General features: G+C 39.9%; 1 protein-coding gene across 3 annotated transcripts; it reads right to left on the reverse strand.

The window, feature by feature from the left end:
* Positions 1–12313: 12313 nt before the first annotated feature.
* On the reverse strand, positions 12314–18850 carry LOC148342692 (eukaryotic translation initiation factor 5A-1-like). Of its 3 annotated transcripts, XM_088310757.1 has the most exons (6): positions 18757–18804; positions 17073–17220; positions 16632–16801; positions 16423–16527; positions 14838–14969; positions 12314–14667 (listed from the first exon to the last, which is right to left on the reverse strand). In XM_088310757.1, exons 3-6 carry the CDS (start codon positions 16791–16793, stop codon positions 14605–14607), a joined length of 462 nt encoding a protein of 153 aa, XP_088166883.1. In that variant the 5' UTR covers positions 16794–16801; positions 17073–17220; positions 18757–18804; the 3' UTR covers positions 12314–14604. The 3 variants fall into 3 exon arrangements, with proteins under 3 accessions (XP_088166883.1, XP_088166873.1, XP_088166863.1); XM_088310747.1 differs by lacking the exon at positions 17073–17220 and having other exon boundaries at positions 18757–18850; XM_088310737.1 differs by lacking the exon at positions 17073–17220 and having other exon boundaries at positions 16632–16804; positions 18757–18847.
* Positions 18851–19116: the final 266 nt, after the last annotated feature.

Genomic DNA, 19116 nt, shown 5'->3' on the forward strand with positions numbered 1-19116 from the left:
ACAAAGTGTGCAAGATATGAAGTGATGTGAATACATTTTGGATGCACTGAATTCACAATGCTTCATTTTCTCCACAATTATTTTTTTTACCTTCTTGGATCCATTTGCAAAAACTGAATTTAATATTTTTCACGATATTATTATGAGTGTATCAATTTAAGGGGAAAATTGTATCGCACTGGGCAAATGAAAGAGAGCATGGGCAGACAAAAATGGCAGCATTGGCATCTTGAGATCCAAGCCATAATTTGTCAGATTTTTTTTTTTTTAATTGCCAACTTCACAACAAGCGTCGCTCTGTTATAACACTGAGCAACAAATATTTGAACACAAATGGTGGAGCAACACAAGTAGAAGGATAATATAACAATACTCACATGTGGATTTTCTTTATCCTCTGCAAAGAACAGTTCATATTACTGAGAATTACTGAAGCAATTGAAATGTCAATTGAAATGAATTACAATTTTTTTATGACATGAACTATGAGAGGGTGTGATTTTTATTTTTTTTTTAAATCCAATGACAATGCAAGCATTTTTTTAGTTCAGGAGCTACTTTAAATATTGCAAAAAGATGTGAAAGTAGAATTATTTCCTCATTATGTTCTGGCCATACTGTTCAGAAAAGCACTAATATGTCCAACTCTTTTCCCGTCTCCTGAAGGCAACACGAGAAAATGTGCTTGTAAAACCTTTTAGCGGCATTTGGTTGAAATTGGCAAACAATGGTGCCAAATAACAGCTGTCTGAGTGCCTATCAGTGTTCTCGGAGACTGGAAAAAAAAATCCCCCAAGGTCAGGAGAAAGAATTCCGGTCGTTAGGGTCAAAGTTCACATTCGAAACAGATGATTTTCATTTTGGGAATCTCAACAAACGATAAAAAATAGTTCTTAGGATGAATAGTTTTTGTGTAGTTGAGTAGCTTTTGTGCAACAATTGATTTTTTCTTTTTTTTTTTTGGTGTTGAGTAATTTGTGTTTTGATTGAGATTTTTTTTTTTCATTGAGTTAATGAGTAGTTTTTGTGTCATCAAGTAGTATTTATAGCTTTTCTGACTAACAAAGCATTATCAATGAAACCAAGACCATATTTTTACTCTTCATACTTTTGAACGTATAAAAGGACATTCCTAATAATTGAACACGCACACAACTACTCCAAACCGAGGCAAAAAAACAAAAAAGAAAGCGGGTGTAGGATTACCTTTGGAGAACTGAGTGCAGCTCCGGTTGTTTTTTTACAAATCTAATAAAGGGCAGTCGTCCAAGCCACTGATTGGATTACGCGGCAGGAAGTGATTAACATATCCGGACACGGGGTCGAGTGACAGCAGCCGACAGGAAGTGTCCGATCGGACGCCGGCGTGTGCGCGTGAGTCATCGACTTCAAATCAGTGGATGAAAAGATGAAAACTGGAGCCAGATGAGGCATATATATATATATATATATATATATATATATATATATATATATATATATATATATATATATATATATATATATATATATATATATATATATATATATATATATATATATAGAGCGAGAGAGAGAGATTTTTTTTTTTTTTGGGGGGGGGGGATTGATCCACATATCCATACTAGCAACAACTGCAATAGTCTGTCTGCATTGAAAATCTGTCAAAATGCTGAAAAACGGTCAATAAAAGATTGTAAATGAGTTAAATGAATTTATCTTTTTTTATTACATATTGTTAGTGTGTTCGTATTTTAAAGATGTGGCATCCAGGTACAGCATAGTTTGTATTTTTCATTTCACAAAAACATGGCTGTGAATGCTATGATCAACAATGCCTTCTCAGCCATGTTGTTTGCCATCGAAGTGAAAGTTATGATTGTCCATAATGCATCCAAATAAAAATGGCGGGAAAGTCACATTATATTTTTCCCCCCGAAACATGGGGTACCACAAACACCAACAACATATAAAACAACACACACTAGTGTGACAAGCGAGGCTTGACGAGGGATCGCAGAACAACAGATGGTGAAGATTTCATGAGGTGTTTATCAAGATGGAGGCAGAGAAATGAGATGATAAAAGATGTGGCCGCCGCTCTGTTAGTAATTAGCCGCCGGATGTTTGAAGAGTTATAACGTTCAGCCAGCGCTATTAATTGAACAGTGCGTTTATTACCGAGATTGTATTTACTTAGCTGGACATGTTGAGCGACAAATATTGAAAAACCTTCACTCGAGACCCGGCATGGGCAACTTAAACCATGGAGGGGGGCCAACATTTTTTTTTTATTGTCAGCATTACTTGGAGTTTTCGGAACTGACAACAGTTCTTGTGAGGGAAAACGTATACTTTTGAGATCAGTGTTGGTGTAGCAACTTAGCTTGAAAATCTTTCACGGCGAATAGCCGCTCCAAACAAATTAGGCAGAGTGGTGATCAAAAAAATCAATTTCGTATTTTACCTGAAAGATGCCATTCCCTTAATCGGACCGCTCTTCTTCTCTGGTGAAGTACAATCTTGGGAGTTGGTGTTGTTCTTGCGCGTTCTGTCATCTAGTGGTGAAGACTGTTATGACAACTTCAAACAACTTAAACATTTTTAGTCTCAAATAATTGAGGGCCATTGTGCAAATTTGTATTTTACATGGAACCCACCCAAGGCAGAATATTGAATCTACCAAATCATTTTTTTCAGTGTGCAATCTCTCTATTTTAGTCTCTGGTGGATATGACCCCAAAGAGGTTTGGGGACCAGAATAGGGTTGTTGTTGGTGGTGAAGGGAGACCATCCTGACGACTGACGGACTACCTGTTGGAATGAGACAATGGCTTATTTTACACTTCTTTCAAACAAGCAGGCCTCTTTGAAGATGTTTTTTAAATGACGTATGGTATATCAAAGACCCTCAAAAGGACTTTCTCCATTTCAAGCCCAACAAATTCCTTCGTACCCATCGAGACGTCCTACCAATGCCTAGTGCGCATGCGCACTGCGGACAAAATGTGTAGGCGCAAACGCAGCAAAGTTGTTGATGCCGTCCACTACAATCGCAAATGAAAAAACACAAAACAAGCTTTTTGCTGATCTTTTTTTATTTGTTGATTTAACACAAGAAATAAAAGCAAATGCGACCATAATTTTGTTTCCTTCGAGCCTGTTTTGCCTTGACACGAAAGACCTTTTTCTTCTTCGTCCCTTCTTTCTTCTTCTACGCTGCTCCAGCAGAAGACAAAGAGAAAATGAAGAAGAAGGAGGAGGACGAGGTCTTCGTAATAAAGCAGAAACAGCTCAAGGGAAACAAATCTCGATCAAGTGGAGTGAAATAAACATAATTATAAGTCAGATAAAAATCTAAATTTTCCTTTTTCAATGTCCTATTTTGAATGAAAAACGGGAGATAGTGTGTTCCTGTTCAAAGGAGACGGCAACACTGCCCCCAAGTGTATGGAGAAGGGATGACCTTTCAACAAGTAATTGTTGCCAACTTTTGAATCGCTAATATATTTGTGGATCTGAAAAACACTGCAAAAATCGCGGATGTATTTGTGTGAATCATTTTGAGACAATTTTCTCCCCATAGTTTTGCAGGTGAACAACGTTTTGGTATTCAGGAGCGACATTGACCACCAGATTTTCTCTATCTTTGGATAAAAAATATTTTGGGAAAATGGGAGCAGCAAAAAAGTGTGTTGCAAATAAGTGGACAAGGCGGTGTGCGTTTTAGCCTTTGAACTTTGATAGAAGAGGCATCCAGGCGGGACAGATGGATGAAGGGCTGCAAAACAGACATCGGGCCAAGAAAAGCAAAGACCGCTGTTGCGCATGCGCTTGTGCTCCCTGTGCTAAGCGCGTTCCCTCTCAGACACACAGTAGTGAAAAACATGTTTTCAATTTGAATGGGAGGTCAAATGACTTCCTGATACAGACGCGCACATTCACGCACACGCTTGCTGTTCTACAAATTCAACTTGCATTTTATTTTCTCGAACGTTAACAGGCTGCTCAGTGAATAGCAAACCCATTTTTAAATGTCAGCTTTACAGGTGGCATGTCTGCTTCTGTGAAGGTAATTGTAGACACTAATGGCGTGGTTAGAAAGGTTTAAGGATTTTTCTGAATTGTGAATTTTCAATTGGGGTCACCGACCTTTTTGAAAGTGAGATTGACTTCTTGGGTTCTGATTAATGCAAAGGTGCGTCAGTTTGATACACACTTCTGAACTTAAACCTTTGCTCAAATTACCTTTGATCATATTATTTATAATTGATGATGTTCATTTGTGTGAAGACACGTCGCACAATAATTAGGAAATACATAAATATCAATATGCAACTCTTTATGCATGTCAAATGATAACAAATTCCTTGGAAATCACAATGTCCCATCACTGGTGGGCTATTTTTGTAAGCAGGCCTGCTGGCTATTTGTGTGATCCTTGGGGGGCACGTATTTTTCCAAAAACAGATTTATATTTTTATTGTTAAAAAAAGCTTTTTAAAAATCTAATTTTTTTTGACTCATAACATCACACATTTATTGGAGTAATTTGACTTTTCTTTTTCCTTAATTGTCCTTCAGTCAAATAATATCAATTTCAAACAATAGCTTTCCAGATGCCATGTCTGCTTTTATAAAAGCCACTGTAATAACTATTTTATTACAACATCAACATGGGGCGCACCCCCCCCCCCCCCTTGTAGCTTAATAAACGAAACGTGTTCCCAATAAAGCAATCGATGAGCGCCAATTCGTGTTCAGTCTCCCACACTTGATCTCACGCTGGTCAATATTTAGACTTCATAAAACGGGCAAGCGGGATGTCGGAGCTTCGCGGGGAGACAACTGGACACCTCAGCGTGACAGGTGTTTCCCAGATGTGAACACTTGCAAATAAATGCTGTTAAGTTTTGGAAAGCAGAAGATGAAAGAACGTAAAACAGAAACATTCGTCAGAAGGCCACCAAGGTGAACGTTATCGAAAATTGAGGTTTAAATGACTAAGAAATCGGCTAACGACAGCGTCGTTGCACTGGGAGTCAGCGTCGGGTTCACGCGCTCCCCCCCCGCAGCGAGCCGAGCCAATCCCACAACCCCCCCCCCCCCCCCTTGAGCGGACCCGGGCCCACGTTGTTTTCATAGCCGCTCCCAGCCCTCCAGCATCCACAAACACACTCGCCGAACATATGCGCCGCATTACGTCCGCCCCCGCACAAAAAATAAATAAATAAATCGTCACCATCTTAAGGATGGTCAAGCCCATCTGAAAACTGGAAATGAACACGCTCAACTGTCTTACGAGTTTAAGAATCAGGAAAAATGAGCCGGAACTGAAACCTAGCATCCCCTGTTTTTTTTTTTGTTTTGTCATCGTTTGAATTATCACCAAAGAGACATCATGCTTTACAGACCAAAGAAAAAAAATTATAATCTAGCATTGTCCATGTGTTGATAACACGCTGATAACAATCTGCAAGCTCCTTTTTCTCTTTGGCTTGTAATGTCAATGTTTAAAAAAAATAAAAAATAAATTGAAATATGTACACTTCAGACCGCAGCTAAGCCAGCAGGCCTTCTGGGTGTCGCTTTTTTCGCAACGGGGCGGTTTCAACTTGCATTTGTGGATGCCCGTTTTTAATGGAGGGTCACCTGAGGGGTCAAAGGTCACAGGCATCCAATATAAAAAAAAATTTTCAACCAGACTCTCTCAATCTTTTGATTATTATAGCCCACATATGATGAAATGCAATTGTACATTTTATATATAAAATATATATATAAGTGCTTTCAAGTGATTACATTTTTTAAACTAATTAATCGCAAAGAAATTATGTAATTAATTGCGATTAATCAACTACTAATTTTTGTGAAGCTTTTAACAGATATTTACCTCAAATCCCCAAATATGAAGTGTAGTTTAAATGAAAGAATGTTCTGATAGCTTTCTTTGATCTTTGAATATGATCTAAAATGGAGTCATCTTTGCAGGCATTTTTCTTTGAAACATTTCTCAAAATTAATTCTAGTTCTGCCCGAAAGCACCACACTCCAGCAGTGTTGGTTCTCAAGGCCCAGTGGTAACTTAAACAGATTGTTTAGTTCTGCGATGATGTGTTAAAGCTGTACGGCTAATTTGGTCAAATGTTTGAATTTGGCTTTGCAAGAAATGTTTATAAAATTGTGTTCACTGAGTTAAAATAATTAATCGGGTGAATTTTCTTTAAATTAATGCTTTCATTTTGACCGTCTTAATATATATATATATATAATATATACATACAATATATATATCACACACAATGTAATCATCATTTTCTTTGAACTATATCACATCTTTTTGTCAAAAACTAAGTTGTCCCCCTCTAATTAGTGGTGGTGTGATTTTAAACTGTTTTGTGTGTTATTTTGCCGTCTTTTGATCCTTTTTAAACTCACTCGGTGATCCATCGGGAGTTGACTCCGGCCGCTTACCAGGGTCGGTCGGTCTGCTGCTTCACTCCTCCTGCCTGATCCCGAATCACCTTTCCCCAAAGACGGAGCCGCCGTCATGATTCCGTCGCGCCATCTGCAGCTCCTGAGCCGGAACCACCGTCCTCATCATCCGTCTTGGCTCGCCGAAGCATTCAACGCTGGGTCGTTTCCACCGCGGGCCTCGAGGTCGGCTGCCTCCGCTCGGACAAAGTGACTCGCTTCACCTGGACCGGGATTTGGGATGGCTGGCCTCATGACGCTCTCCTGTGCCTGTGCACGTGACACTGAGGCTGCATGCCCACGCAAGTGTGGTTCGCGTCACAAAGTCATCTTTGATTTTGAAGTGGCATCTTTGATCAGGTCTGAACTGGTTTGGTTGGGTGACAACAATGGCTCTTTTTTTTTTTCTATTTCCTTTTTGGGTCTTTGCGTCATATCCTACCATGATTTTTTTTTCTTTTAGTTTGAGCATTTTGAACATGCTTGACTTCAAATGTCTCTTGTCGCTCCCTAATTTCCGTTAATATTGCTCATTTGTCTCACTTTCCGACTCCTTTAGAATTTGCTAATTTGCTCTCCAAAAAGATTTGCCAGGAGCCTTGACCCCTAAGCCAGATATTTTCAGCACACTTTTTTTTTTTTTGCTGAGCAAGCCTATTGATGTTTCTGAGACGTGGCGGAAACTCTTTGAAAATGTTATTAATAAAGATGGACACAATGTTTTGTCAAGATTAGAGAACAACATGACTCGGAGTAGTTACAAGTTGCTGCCCTCCGCTCACTTTCCATTCCGCATAAATTGGAAATCTTGAAACTTAAAACGGGGGCCTCTGTCGGCCATCAAAGACCAGTTGAGTGATTCTGAACATTTCAAGCACATTTGTGATCCTTTTAATTTATCCCAATATGTATCTACGTTTAAACAAAGTTAATTTTGTAGCCTTCCTTTCCAGCAGCAAGGAGTTGTTGGATGAATAAATACGTTAGCATCTCGCTAGACAACAATGTGGATTTTACAAATAATGTTCATGAATTAATGGAGACACTCAATTTCACCATCGGTTTCTTTTATAGAGAAAAATTCCGAAAAATGCTGGTCAACTCATTTACTGCCATTGACGGCTAAAGACGTCAAATATAAATTTTTTAATTTTTTTTTTTAACTTGACTGGTAGTGAATGAGTTCAGCCGTCTTTTTGTCACAATTCGGTTTTTGGGACAATTCAAGGATTAGCTTGTTCCACTGCGCTAGCTTAACTCCATTCGGTATATCGTGTTGTGGGATTTATTTACAAACTCAGAATGTAGTCAGAATCACAGTCGGTTGGTCTTCACTTGCTACACGCAGGCTGCAATACCGCTAGACTTTGATGTTACTTTTGTTCAGGTTCTACGTTATTTCTGCGCTAAATTTGTGAGGATTCAAAATGGCGGGAATCTCAGATCGGGCAGTAACGTCCGTGCGAGGACTGTGCGAAAAGTCTGCGATGGCTCGACTCTAACTGGCCTCTTTGCTCTCTCGCATGCTAGCATAGCATAGCTAGCATTGATCATTTGTTGTGTTTCCATTCTGATGGGATCATAGGCTTCTGTTAGTTTTTTTTTTAAACTGTGCTGTGCTCTTTTATGTTCTTTGATGTGGACACATTCTTTGATGTACACATTGTATCGTTACGTCGTACATCGTGTTCCGTTCGTGGCCAGCTCACCATTAAGAGACCGTTGATAGGAAAAGAAAAGTTTGGATTGCAAAGCTAAAGTGGTTTTCGCAGGCCAAAAGACGGAACTTTGGTCTCCGTTGCGACAAAGCAACCTCGACGCCAGAGTGTCTGGATCAGCGCGTCCTTGACGTTTTTTTTATCTCAAAGTTTCAAACAACATCTTTTGGAGGGACGATAACGCTTTTTTTCAAACAGTTTCCAGGAGATGAGTGTATCAATTGTGCGATGGTCATGCGGTCCGATACTGGAAAGTGTGGGAGGAACGCTGACTAGATGCCTTTTTGGAAGACGATGACAACGGCACGTCAAGCATTTCCTCACCACTCGCATGATTTTTGTTTTTGGGGGGGAAATGCAAATTAAAAGATGAAATGTAACATATTTGTACCGGTTGGGATCAAAACAGACAGAAGTTGTGAAAAGGCCACAGTAAACAGACTTGAGGGCACAAAGTAAAATCATGAAATATTTGCACTTTAGTCAATATTGTCCTGCACTGTAATTTCAGAGTGCTCATCGGGATAGGAAGATATAAAGTAAAGCATGTTTTTATTATATTCTTTAGATGCTTATGTGGTTCTTTTTGTAGTAAAAGTATTCTGAAAAAGAAAATATAGTTGAAAATAAGCTTCCAATATTATCAGAATAATGTTTTATTTTCTTGTAGCTGGACTGACAACACCCTTGCCAGGTGGCCCTCAAACGCTACTAGCCTGGCTAACACCATTACTAGCTGGGCTGTGACCTCGGCTAGCCCAGCTGGGCTAACACCTTTGCCAGGTGGCTTTCAATTTCTGCTAGCCTGGCTAACACCTATTCCAGCTGGCCCTCAACCTCTGCTAGCCGTGCTAGGCTAACACCTTTATTGGGTGGCCCTCAATCTCTGCTAGCCTGGCTAACACCTGTGCTAGCCAGACTAACACAATTGCCAGGTGGCCCTCAACCTCTGCTAGCCTGGCTAACACACTTGTCAGCTGGACCACTTCCTCTAATAGCCAGCCTAACACCATTGCCAGGTGGCCCTCAACCTCTGCTAGCCTGGCTAACACCTGTGCTAGCCAGACTAACACAATTGCCAGGTGGCCCTCAACCTCTGCTAGCCTGGCTAACACACTTGTCAGCTGGACCACTTCCTCTAATAGCCAGCCTAACACCATTGCCAGGCAGACTGCCAACTCTGTTAGCCGAGCTGGGCTAACACCATTGCCTGGTGGCCTTCAATCTCTGCTAGCCTGGCTAACACCTGTGCTAGCCTAGCTAACACCATTGCCTGGTGGCCTTCAATCTCTGCTAGCCTGGCTAACACCTGTGCTAGCCTGGCTAACACCATTGCCGGGTGGCCCTCAACCTCTGCTAGCTAGGCTAACAACTTTACCAGCTGGGCCGCCATTTCTGCCTTCCGGGCTAACAACTTTGCCAGTTGGACCACAACCTCCTTAAGCATGGCTAACACCAATGCCGGCTGGTTCGCCATCTCTGCTGACAGGGCTAACACAACTATCATTTGGACTTTCACCTCCTCTAGCACGCCCAACACCACTTCTGGCTCGTTCACCACCTTTGCTAGCTGAGCTAAAGCGACTTCCAGCCTGGCCTCCACCTTGTCGAGCCAAGCTAACACGACAGGCCGCTGGGAATCCACTTCTGCTTGCCGGGCTAACATCACTGCGAGCTCGGCCAGCACCTTTGCTAGCTGGTCTTACTTGTCGGTCAAAAATACTGTCAGCTGGAACTTTACCAACGCTAGCCGGACCACAATCGAGACTAGCCAGACAATGATTGCTATTTAACCTCTTACATAAATAACTTGTCCTCAAAGTGCCGATGGTGCAGTTCTCTTCACACCTGCCATGACGTCACTCGGTCAAGGTCAAGTGGAAGTTTTCACACACACTTGCAAAATGAAAAACACAAACTAACAGAATACTAATACCTCAGCTTGGCACTCAGCCTCCTTAAATGTAAAACTCATACGAAGGAAATACAATTCCAATAATCCAACATTCAAAACCTTGAAATGAATGAGACATGACAAGCTGCACTCCTGTACGTGCTTGCTAATAACTTTTATTTCTGCCGTCTCAGATTGCAGGACAGTTTGTAATTTGCAGGTGGACAAACATTAAAAGTTTCATTGATGTATATCGTATATTTAACTGTAACATTGCGAATGACACAAGGTTTTACGTCATTTACCGGAGATGCAATATTGGATTATTGAATTGAGTGATTGGGACTTTGTAACTAATATATATTTATTTCGATTGTATTATGCGTCACATCTGCTGCAAGCGTGTAACTCTGATTGACTGCAGACGCTGTCACTGATTTATTATCATAGTCATTTTGTTTTTGCCTTTAAAGCATAAAGAACCCAACGAGCTCCCTTCCATCAGTTCTTAATTCAAGAGGAAGGGCTCTCCCTTCCCCCCTCCACATGTGGGACACCAACTTAGGACATTCCGACCACTCCCAGTCTACCAATGAATCCTGAAGAGCGAGGGGGGACGCACACAAATGCGCACGCGCAAACTGTAGTGGATGAAATGTCCTCGTGATGAACAAAATTGAGTAAATTAATGCTTATCGTTCTTGCATTAATCACAATATTGTTTCCACTCGTAATTTTAACAAAAAACACCGAAATACTGTGTAAGATCTCTCTTTTATGAAAGAGACTCAGACAAGAAAAAAGTTGAAAAAGCTGAAATTATACAAAAGCAAAACACAAGATATTAATAAACTTGGACTTTCTTTTCAAAAAAGAAAAACTATTGATAAAGCACTTTCATAAAACAGAATCAAGTAACATTTTTATGTTGTGTATTTTAGCAGACAGGTGCTGTAGTGCGGCGACAATCTTGCTTTTTATGACTTTCAGCACTTTGATGTCAAAGTTACAAAACTGTCGCCAACTCGTGCAAAATGAAACATAATCGAGCTTCCAGTCAAACGGTTGCGAAACATCAAAAAGCCTCCCGCTCACTTGATGTGCGGAGGAATGCGCAGGGAAGTTTCAAGGTGTCCCCTCCTCCTCCTACTCCTGTTCCCAGCAAATGATTAGCAAACAATGTCGGAGGCGGGAAATGTGCATTTTCTCCCGGTCGAGAGAAAAACTGGTTGCTTGTATCAATAAAAAAAAAAGCCCATCAATGTACGTGACAATAAAAGACTTGCTTCTGATCTCAGCGGAAATTAAAAAAAAAAAAAGGCGGAGTTCTCCTTAATCGGTCATGAAGGGGCTCACAGGTGCGTTCAGGAGATTGAAACATGTTTAGTTGTATGTGAGGGAGATAAATTCATGCTTTTGTTACATTTGTGTTTAAGGTCTGAAGGACATTTACGTCATCGTACGAGGCTAAAAGCATTTCGCTGCCACCTAGCGTACAGCTATGTAATTGCACTTCGTTTTTCTTCAACAAGCTCAACAGAAAAGTGCCCGGTTGTCAGAAAAAAACAACAACTTTTATTATTAAGCTTTATATTTCCCAGTATGACGGACAGTTGAGATTTTTTTTAACACTCAGTCACATTTCCAGAGAAAAACCATGATGACCAATTACACAGTTGGAAGAAAACGTGGTCCAAACAACAGATGCACACTGCATGCAGGTAAAAAACAGTTTTTGGAACGTCTCACTAGTAAAAGTACAGTCAGAGGAAGAGAAGAAAAAAAAAAAAAAAAAGCAGCAGCACTGAAAAGATCAATGCTTTGGAAACTTTGGGAAAACAAACAAACCCAAAAAATGTTTTGACAGTAGCCGCCTGACAAATTATCAAACATTAAACCCTGAGGAAAAAAAAAGATCTTCTCTAAAGTTACTGATCCTGACTAAATGTAAACCTTTTTTTGTTTTTAACAGCTTAAATAAACGTGAGAATTGCTCCGTGGTTTTTCCTAATTTGCATAAAAACAGTTGTCATCTTTAACTGGGGAGACTCGCGGCCTTGAGACGAGTCGAGATCAGGTTGCGCTTCAACTGAAGCAGCAAGACCAGAACAAGTGCCCAAGTTGAGAGAAAAATTATCCAACAAAGGCTTGTTGCAGAGCTTCATTTTTGTTTAAAAGTAACTTCCGCCATCTAGTGGAAGACCATCAAGGACTTCTTTTGGACCAATGAAAGCCCTTGTCAAGTGACGAAGAACTCTGTAGTACTCAATTGTGGGGATTTAAGCTGGCCTTATTTTGGGGATTTCTCAAAATTTATATATATTTTTTTTATATATATGTGACAGACCTCAAACATGAATATTACAAAAAAAAATGTGCATTTAACAATAATAGTTGTATTGTGCGTGTTGTGATCTGATAAAACAAGTCAACAGAAAATGTGTGCGCCCCTCAATGTATTTTTGAAAGAGCAAATCAGGTTTTGAGATATTTGCATTTTTTTTTTTTTGTTCTTTTTAAGTTTGACTCATAGAAGCTCAGGCGCTAAGGACTTTATCCTGACTTGGAATTTAATTAAGGCTATGACGTTTCAGAAAAAAATAAAAAAAAGGTAAACAAAATGGCTGTAAACCACCCGTATCACACCCCAATCTAAAACGTGCAAGATTGTGGCCCTCGAGGACCCGAGTTTGACACCTGCGCTCTTAACGATTAATCAATCATCAAAAGAGGTTATCGTTGAGTTTGATGCTCAAATAATTGTCGATTAACGGATTCATTTTGCCTCCTCACACAAAGATAGCCCTTTGCCCGAATTAGAGGGTGCGAATGATCACTCCATCTCATCAGTGGGAATTTGGAGCAATTTGCTAATTTCGTGGGGATGATAACGAGGCCCAAACGTGTTAGCTCGCAAGCTAGCGTGTGGCTACGTCACGTGAAAAATCATTTCATATATTTGCGGATTTTTGTTTTAATTCATTCAAATTTGGCTGGGTTGTGAACGATACTTTCACGTGTTGAATTTAGAAGATATAAAATTTCGCTTGACGGGGACTTGAATTTTTTTGTTTGTTTTCAATGCAGACAAGCAACGCGCCGGACAAAAATCACGAAGAGGTTGACGCATGTTTTTAAAAAATTTTCTTTGTTCGATTATGGCATTTCCTTTTGTCATGAGTATGAAAACGATACGACCTCAGCCACTTTGCCTTTGAGTAGCACGCTGGGGTACTCTTTTGAAGGCGGGCTATCGACAATGCCGCTCATCCTCTTGGTACCACGTTATGGTCTTGCGTCAATTTTTTATTTTTGCCGTACTATTTACGCAGCTATGGTCGTCCATTCTACACCGATTTGACTCATCTGAAATGCCCTGCCGTTGCAAAAATAAAAATAATAAATAAAAACGCAATAAAGGCTAGGCTGTCACCCTCCTATTAGGTTGTTTCTCAAGAAAAGCAAAAATGATCCTTGGGTCAATTTGCGTCTCAAACCAAAAAAAAACAAAAAAAAAAACTCTATAAACATCTCATTATTATTAGAACTCTTCTTTCAAACGGGAAATGAACCAATGCATAGCCGATTACACTTATCAAACTGAACAGAAGTTTCATAGTGAAAAAGGACTTTTTGGACTTTCAATACAATCCATTTGACACACAACACGAGTTAAGAATATTCGCAGTTGGTCGTCAAAAGCGTGAACACATTTTCCCAGTTGCTTCCGGCATGGAAAAGTAAACATTCAGCCAAGGTCCAAAAACCATGCAACACACCACAAGAACGGTTCAAAAATGCACTAAAAGCATCCAACTGACCACCCCCCCCAAAAAAAAATATTCTACGCACAATATGAAGCACTTTCCCTCCACCCACGAGATAAAATGACTTAAAAATTATTATTATTATTTTTTTAAATAAACACCTCCACACTTTGTTGACGGTGTTCCATTAACGTTTCAAAATGAGAAAGTAAGAATATAATGACTTGTCAAAAAAAAGAAGCTCTTAAGTTAAAAGCAAGCTAATCTGCATGAAATTAGTCTGCTGGTTAGACAACGGTTAACATTTAAACAACTTGGCAGTTTTTACCAACGAATAGATGCTAATGGCGCGTTGATTTGTTACGATGTCTAACTTTGAAATTATTATTCAAGGGAGAGCTTGCAATTTTTAAAGAAATTTTTAAGACTCCTTTTTTTTTTTTTTAATTTTGACTTGTTCACTTATGTGTGTGTGTGTGTGTATGAATAGTCCATACATGTCTATGAACAGTCTGTGGTCCTTTTTTTTTTTTTTAGGGAGGGCGTGGGGGTTACATAATAAAAACCCATACTTTCGGCGAAATGTTATGCTAACTTCATTGACTGCCAGTCGCTGGAGAGCAAGTAGCAGGGTTTAAAAATTAAAAAAAAAAAAAAAAGGACGCAACCTGCCCCGATCCGGCTCCACGTGTGAGGTGACGCAGCACGGACACTTGTAGCGGAAATGTGCGGCGGAGGCAGGCGGCGTAGCAGCAAAAAAGAAGAGCTCAGCTTAATTGACCTGAGACTTGATGCCCACGACTTGCTCCTCACCGATAGCCGTCAACACAGTCACCTAGAAGGGGAGAGAATTAAAAAAAAAAAAAGCAGATGGAGATGACATCCAGGCTTTGCAGCATTCAACGACTCATTTACACGAGACTTGACGATAACGGCAATGTCACCAACACGTTGTAGCTTCTTTCCAAGAAGACATGCAAAACGTAAAAAGATGACAAAACTTACAAAAAACGTTTCATCTGCGTCTATTTTCTTCTCAATGTCTTTGCCCAAATCGCCATCCGGCACTTTAAGGTCTTCTCTGGTCTCGGCGCTGTCGTCCATCAGGCTCAAAAAACCCTCATTATAATCTATGACCTAAATTAACCAAAGCACAAGCACACAATTAATGTGGCGATCATGGATACTCAAACAAAAGGCATCATCACCACAAAAAAAAAAGGTTGTATCAAACTTTCTTGCATTATTACAACAACGACGTCCCCCCCCCCACACAAGTACGGGACATGAGAAGTATACACGCAACATTACAATGAATCCGACCACGAAGAAGAAAAAAAATCAATTTTCTCAAAATATTATTTCCCGTCAACATGAACAGAAATGCAACTACTTCGTTCCAGTCACTACCAAAAACATGTTTTTTATTAAACGCAAAGTAAAACCTAAAAGAAGAGAATGGAAAGAAACAAAATGTTTTAATAAGGAGTAATTATGCAAAAAGCTGCAAGCACACAAGTAAATTTGTGTGTTGTGCCTTTAAAAGGCGTGCGTCTCTTTCTCTCCCCAAAGTCCCTCGAACCTCAGCAAGGGCTGGATGGTGATGGGTCGAAAAGTTATCACAATTAGGATTTGTTTTCTCAATCCATTTAAGACTTAAAATGGGTTAATGTTTAAATAATAAAAGAAGATGTGGGGATAGACCAATAGTATGGATTAGTGAAAAAAAAATAATGAATTTGACCAGAGATGGATTTACGGGTTCCTCCTGACAGACGATATTTAATCCTACGTACATTTAAAATGCATCAAATTATCCCGTGCGGATGAAACATAGCTGAGCCCATTTTGAAAATAAATAAATAAATTTAAAAAATTGGCCTATTTATATCTTTCTTTTCTTCCTGTAATTTATTGCCCAAAAAGAACCCGTCAGTCAGGCTTGTTGGCCAAGAGGGAACCCGCCGAGCAGGTTTCCCAAACCTGTACATTGCATTCTCCCACAGGTGTGACACACCCTGTTAGGAACAAGGCAAGTGTGCCCAATTTAAACAAGGCAAAAAAAAAGAAGAGAAGGAGAAAAAAAAAAACTGTCTTAGAATATGTCCATAGGTAGCGAGCAAGCGAGCGAGATGAGTCACTGCCATCTTTGTGGAATTTTCTTTAAAAAAAAAAAACATTTCAGAGGCTAATTCCCCCGCCAAAAAAACAAAACTGAGTACTAAAGTAGATAAACTAAAACAAATTATTTGAGTAGACCTGTCGCCCACACAACTCTTCTCATGAATTATATTCCATTTGCGCTATTTATCCACGTCGGCATTTGATTTGAACATTTTAGCAAGTTGAGGTCCGAACAGTCACGTGGTCCACCCGCATCATGCACAGGGAGTCCGCAAACCTGTTTTGTGGGTTTGGTCGCATGACATTCAAAATGTTGGCAAGTTGCGACGTTAACGTTGGTCGCCAGCAGAGGGTAACATCGCCCAACATGGCGGCCCAGCTGACACGGATGAAGTCTGCTGTTCAATTCTCAATACTTTGCGTTTGATTAGCGGTGGCAGAACATCGAACATAGCCAGCAACTCACCTGGTAGTCTTTCCTCTTCACATTGGGAACGTTCATGTTATGAGTTGATGGACAAAGATCTTCATACTTCTTGCCAGTGAAAATGTCAATTCCCACAAGGTGGACCTAAGAAAAACACCATTTATTTATTAAATCAGGTGAATTGTTGCAAGCATTGTGGGGTCACCTCATTACAGTGGAACAGCTCACATTTGAATTTGTTTGTTTACCTTGGCATGCCCGTGCTTGCCAGTCTTGGAGGTAGACATGTCAACAATCTTACAGGGACGCCCTTTAATCATGACATGGCCGTTCTTCCTCAGGGCGGAAGCCTGCATGGGGAAAGTCTCAGATGCCCCAGAATCCCCGGAAGCAAAATTTTCATCCGCCATGGTTAATCCTGCTTTGGGAACATGAAGGGTGATCTTTTCAAGACAGGTCAAAGCAAAAACAAAACAGTAAAGTGTATCAGAGCCTGACTTCTGTAATGATTTGAGAAATCTGAAAAGTTGCAAGTTTCAAAGGCAAGGCCTTGGGCGATTTATTGATTTGGGTGCATGTTTTATTTTGATTTTAGATTAAATATAGTGGCAAAATACGTTTAACAATCTTGAGGTGGCTAAAAATAGTTTAAGATAATCTCATACGAAATGAAAAATTCTGTTCCATGCCTGAGAGGAACTGACGTAGGTCAGTGTCTTCCTTCTGTGGTGGCTCAAACTTTTAGGGATGGAGGACCATTTATTTTTCAGATCGGACCAGTGGGATATGACTGACAGGGTTGCCGTTTCAGCGCATGACAAAGGCACGCCCACAGCACTGGAGAGAGAGAGAGATTGGCTCCATTTATCTTGACACACTTTGCTGCAGTGTGCTGTTTAGAAGACATTTTTTATTTTATTTCCAGGGACTTTAAATGGAATTAAAACGGACTGTTAAAAATCAAACAAATAGGCAATAGCAGGTTAATGCAGCATAATGTGACAGCAACTTTCGATTTAGTTTTTCTTTCTTTGCTTTCCACGTAAATGGAATGCACTGAAGCATTTGCCCCAAGCTACCTTAGCATGGCCATAGGCACGCAACTCAAAAGGGACGTGTTCTAACTACTAGCAACGTTCACATCTACGATGCACTACTGGTTATTTTGTGACGACAAACTGAAACAACTGAACACTTATTTTATGACTGCAAAGTTGTTAATGCCTTCTGGGAACATTCATACCACAGGTAATTTGCTAAATTGCTCAACAGCTCTATTTGCGCAAAAATTGTTTTGCATGGTATTTCCGTAAAAGGCCCCCCACCCCATGTCATGTTCATTAACACACATTCTTGATACTTTTATCTATAAAAATACATACATGAAATCCACCCCAATTTTTTATTTTTATTTTCAATAACCGGCCTTACTTTTCACCCATGAGCAGTATGGAGGAGAAGAAAGTTTTAGTGAAAGTGTTATTTTTTCTTCGCTTGAAATATGTAGTTTCTTTGCTATTTGGAGACAATCTCCTTTAGCTTGTCAGTGTGCCGACTGTCAAAATGGCCGCCGCGTCCATTTTGTAACGTCAGCAGCTCCACCGCGAACCAACGTGACACTTATCGACGCAAATGCACAATTGTCCTCGCACAACTTTCAACATTTAGCTTTTTCCACACAAAGTTACAGTAAAATGGCGATAAAAAAATAAATAAACACCCAAAAGAAAATAATAAATTGCGATAATTAGGTTGGAATGTATCGCAAATAAATTTTATACTTCACATTGTATGAAGTCATAGTCTATAATAGTTGTGACAATATTCCAACACCAACTTGACACAGGAGTGTCGTTTTTCACTGGAAGAGGCATAATTTGCGCACAGTCGTATTAAACTGCCCATACACGTGTTGATGTGCCAAAAGCAACAAGTGTTTCATTGTTATTTGAATTATTTTCAAATTGGTAAAGATGCGTAACCCGACACCGCCGTCCGTCGATGGTCCTCATCGCAACGTGCATTGATAGCCGTCATTTTCAAATATTTAACATGTGTATTTGTTTTCTCATTGTGATATCACGGGGCGATTGAGGAACATTTAAAATAAAAACTGTCTATGAATGGCAAGTATGTGTTTTTTTTTTAATAACTAACATTCACTGCCTTGCTGCGGTGGCCCACACCCAAAAGACGTGACACGAGTTGCTAAATATTAGCCACAGCCAGCTATGTCAAAATGGAGCCCCTTCCGGGCCAAGTTACTCATTAACAACCCGCGCGGGATCGCTATCTCGTTTTAAATTCGCAGATAAGCACGAGTACCTTCACTTTCCGAGTGACTCCAGTTATAAAAAAAAAATGTGACCTTACCTTGACGATCCGCTGACGTCAAAAACAAAAAGGGAACCCGAATCGCCTGAGCAAAAGTTTTGTATGGCGGAAGTACAGGTAAGCGCTCACGTGATCTGTGTGTGAGGGGCGGAGCCAATCACCTCACCGCTTTCGGGAGAGCTCCTGACCATATTTGGGCAAGTGACAAATATCATGGCGTTTATGTTACTAAGTTTTAGCTGAGTTTAAATGTAGTTTTTTTTGTACTCCTCGCTCATTTCATTAATTGACACCCCCGTAATATTTCAAATTAAATGTTAACTATATTCAAAATAATTAAATTAAAATGCGAATAAATATTTGTTGAAATAAACTATTGCATTCATACAAACCCGTTTT

The sequence above is a fragment of the Idiotropiscis lumnitzeri genome, chromosome 1 (assembly GCF_059441095.1).
Source record: "Idiotropiscis lumnitzeri isolate Australia: NSW breed Sydney's pygmy pipehorse chromosome 1, RoL_Ilum_1.0, whole genome shotgun sequence".
Classification (NCBI taxonomy): domain Eukaryota; kingdom Metazoa; phylum Chordata; class Actinopteri; order Syngnathiformes; family Syngnathidae; genus Idiotropiscis; species Idiotropiscis lumnitzeri.